The sequence below is a fragment of the Cyphomyrmex costatus genome, unplaced genomic scaffold (assembly GCF_001594065.2).
Source record: "Cyphomyrmex costatus isolate MS0001 unplaced genomic scaffold, Ccosl1.0 scaffold820, whole genome shotgun sequence".
Classification (NCBI taxonomy): domain Eukaryota; kingdom Metazoa; phylum Arthropoda; class Insecta; order Hymenoptera; family Formicidae; genus Cyphomyrmex; species Cyphomyrmex costatus.
In genome coordinates this window covers 19,065-23,083 of record NW_017280398.1, presented here as the reverse complement: position 1 = coordinate 23,083, position 4,019 = coordinate 19,065, and the positions used below count along the sequence as shown (strand labels likewise).

The 4,019-nt window shown below is 49.7% G+C and overlaps 1 protein-coding gene across 1 annotated transcript; it reads left to right on the top strand.

Annotated features, from left to right (window-relative positions):
• The first annotated feature begins 2,125 nt into the window (after positions 1-2,125).
• On the top strand, positions 2,126-3,253 carry LOC108781475 (uncharacterized). Its single transcript, XM_018549436.1, has one exon. The coding sequence runs from the start codon at positions 2,126-2,128 to the stop codon at positions 3,251-3,253; it is 1,128 nt and encodes a 375-aa protein (XP_018404938.1).
• The last annotated feature ends 766 nt before the right edge of the window (positions 3,254-4,019 follow it).

Sequence of the window (4,019 nt, the reverse complement as noted above, 5' to 3'; positions counted from 1 at the left end):
CGATTCGGAGGTTCAACGGTACCGTCGGTGTCTGAAGCACTACAATTTGCCGAGTCCGCAAACGCACATCGACAGTCCGCCGCCTCTGATAAAGAATTGCGGCGAATGTCAGCGAAGAGCTTGTTGAATCGGGCGATAAACGCGCTTCCTTTCGAGTTACATATTCCAGGCTACCAGTTTTGCGGCCCCGGCACTCGACTGAAGAAACGATTAGCCAGAGGCGACGCGGGTGTGAATCCACTGGACGCGGCGTGTCGCGAGCACGACATCGCGTATTCTCGGAGCAACGATCTCACCGATAGACACGCGGCGGACGAGGTACTCGCCGAGGAGGCGCGAAAACGCGTTACCGCGAGAGATTCGGCTCTGGGTGAGAGAGCCGCCGCTGCAGCTATCTGGGCAGCGATGAAAGCCAAGACCAAGATCGGCATTGGCATGAAGAAGAAGAAGACGACGAAGGGGCAAAAAAAAAAGACGACGAAAAAACGGATTCTTCCGACCGCGAAACGAGGCGGCATGTTGCCGATTCTGCCAATGTTGGGCGCCCTCGGATCCCTGATCGGCGGAGCGGCCGGCGTGGCGAAAGCGGTAAACGACAGCAAAGCCGCGCGGCGTCAGCTCGAGGAGCTGCAACGTCACGATCGCGCGATGGAACAGGGACGCGGACTGTATCTCGCTCCGTACAGATACGGACGCGGGCTGTATCTCGGTCCATACAAACGCGGACAGGGTATGAAAAGAAAAAAAAAAACGTCGAAAAAACGATAAAAATGCCCACGGGCGCAACCACCAACGTGCAACTGCTACAACTTGCAAAACGTATGCGCGTACCGTACTTTAGAGGAGTTTTCATGCGTAACGCGTTACCGATGAGCGGCGCGCGCCGAAACGAAAGCGGTATCGTGAATCTGGACGATGCGACAGGTCCCGGTACTCACTGGGTAGCGTACGCGAAGAGGAACAATCGCGTCGTGTACTTTGACAGTTTCGGCAATCTCCGACCGCCCGAGGAACTCGTGCGATATTTCGGCGTTACGACTACGATAGAGTACAATCGAACGTTCTATCAGACGTACGATCAGAACTTTTGCGGACAGATGTGTCTGCTGTTTCTACAAACGGTCGAATTTTAAAAAGCTCGACGAGACGTCGTGTGATTTCAGTGCTCGCCGAACCATCATGTCGTTGACACTTACGCTAAGCGGGAAGAACAGCGTTCTCGCGGCAAGCTACTTTCCCGCGATAGACTTGAGCGACGACGACTACGAGCTCGGTCTGACGATTTTCGAGACCTATCACACGATACCGAACGTGAACGATTCGAACAATAAATTTTATTTTGGAAACGATGACGAGGAAATTACGATCCCCAAGGGTTCGTACGAACTACAAGCCATAAACGAATTTCTGAAACGCGCGATCTCGCGGAAACGTCCGCAAAGCGACATGCTTGAGATCGTTGACTTGGTGCGTGGAGACGTACCTCCCGATGACAACGACGACTTGCATGGAGAGTATCCGATAGCGCTCCGCGCAAACTACAACACGATGAAGTGCAATATTATATGCGCCTTCAGAGTAAACTTTGACAAACCAAACAGCATTGGATCGCTGCTGGGATTCTCATCGAAGCGTGTATTACGACCGCGAAAATGGCACGAGTTGGACGCGTCGGTCAACATAATGAACGTAAACGTTATCCGCGTAGAGTGTAACGTAACCACCGGCGCGTACAGCAACGGTAACAGCGCGCACACGATACACGAATTTTCACCGCAAGTGCCACCGGGATGTAAGATATCGGAAAGGCCTACACAGATCATTTATCTTCCGGTCATCGCACGGAGCATTACGAATCTAACGATACGCATCGTCGATCAAAACGGGCGGTTGCTCGATTTTCGCGGAGAAGAGATCCCCGTCAGATTGCACGTGCGACGGCGACAGCGATAACGCGCGCGCGTGAGATGCTCGTGTTGAACCAGCAGACAGATAACGTATCCTTCGCGGCGCTCGACAGTACTCGCTCATCCGAACGCATCGAAAAGAGGAACAAGAGGCTCAGTGCATCGAAAGTTGAGTTTTTAAAATCTCTGGGATTCGCGGTGCGCAACTTTTAAAAAAGATGACCGACATTCTAAACGTCAAGGACGAGCCAGTCTTCGACGATCGCATCGTCAAGATCGAGACTCACACGTACAACCCGTTCGCCAACACGACGTTTGGACACAGCGATGAGATACGAATACCAATACAACAACAAGATCTGTACACGCTGCCGTATGAAAGTTTTCTGTACATTGAAGGAAAATTGGCAAAGACCAAAGTGGTACCGTACGCCGACGTGGCACTGGGAAATAATTGCGTCGCTTTCATGTTCGATGAGATTCGCTACGAACTCAACGGCGTGGAGATTGATCGCAACAGAAACGTGGGCGTAACTAGCACGCTCAAAAACTACGTGACGGTGTCATCCGACAAAAGCGTGATTCTGCGAAACGCTGGCTGGGATCCACAGACTGAGGCTGATGGATACTTTAATTTCTGCGTACCGCTCAACGTGCTACTGGGATTCTGCGAGGATTACAGACGCGTGGTGATCAACGCTCGTCACGAGTTGATTCTGATACGAGCGCGCAACGACGTGAATTGTCTGTTGGGAAATTGGACGGTGGAGCCGAAGCTTGAACTGTTCAAGATCCAATGGCGAATGCCGCACGTGGTATTGAGCGAGATAAATAAGCTGTCGATGCTACGGGCCTTGGAGAGTGGACGATACCTGAGCATGCCTTTTCGCTCGTGGGATCTGTACGAGTACCCGCTTTTACCGAATACGACGAAGCATTCCTGGGCTATGAAAACTGCGATTCAGCTGGAAAAACCGCGATACGTCATCTTTACTCTGCAAACGGATCGAAAGAAGATGTCCGAGGATACGAGCCGATTCGACGACTGTAAATTGACCAACGTGAAACTGTACCTGAACTCGGAATGTTATCCGTACGACGACTTGAATCTGGATTTCACTAAAAACAAATGGGCGATTCTGTACGACATGTACGCGCGTATCTGCAAAAGTTACTACGGATACGAGTATCTCGAACCGAATCTCACCGTTACGACTTTTTTAACAAACGGTCCGTTCGTAATCATCGATTGCTCTCGTCAGAACGAATCGGTCAAGAGCGCGACCGTGGACGTGCGAATGGAATTTGAGTGCAAGGAGAACGTACCCGCGAATACTACCGCGTAATGTCTCATCATACACGATCGCGTGGTCGAGTATAATCCTGTTATAGCCCGAATGGCTATCACTTATTTTATCAATTATTTCATTCAACCGGCATAGTAATCGGCACCGGAAATGCAAGTCTGCACATTCTTTAAACCGCGCGCGACAAAGCATCGATCTAAGATCGTAGCGCGCGAAATACCTAAATGCACTCGGCATGGCAACCAACAGCGGAAGTGCAAGATTGCACATTCTTTAATCACGCGATCGCGCCTCTAGCGCGACGAATATTACCATATATGGTCCGATCGAAGACCAAAAGCGACATCATCAAACTCAATATAAGCGACCGCCTAAATGCCGAGCGCAGAGTCTTGTCTTAAAATCTAACCGTAACGGTACGTTACGCGCGTCACGAGAACCGAGTCAAATACCATCCGCGATAACGTTCGTCGCCGACCGGCTGATTAATCAACTTCATTGATTAAATAAAAGTTACGATCACCCAAGTTAATTGTAACCTACTATAATAAATAATCATATTAATAAAGGGTGCAACATTTGTAATCAAATATTAAAATTGTTAAATAAAAAGGGGTTATTCCTAATGAAAGTGTGGTGATGTGAGTGTTTGTTCGACGACCCTTTTACAATTTCCCCGTTATCCTCGTGGGTTCCAACCCTTTAAGCGGATCGAATCCCAAATTATTATCTTGTTGCACCGAGAGGTACAACAAAATTGGTGGCAGCGGTGGGATTATCTGGTGAGATATCACCGAAGAATCTG

Excerpts from the sequence above, each read along its gene's own strand:
- LOC108781475 (XM_018549436.1), top strand. The coding sequence starts at position 2,126 with ATGACCGACATTCTAAACGTCAAGGACGAGCCAGTCTTCGACGATCGC.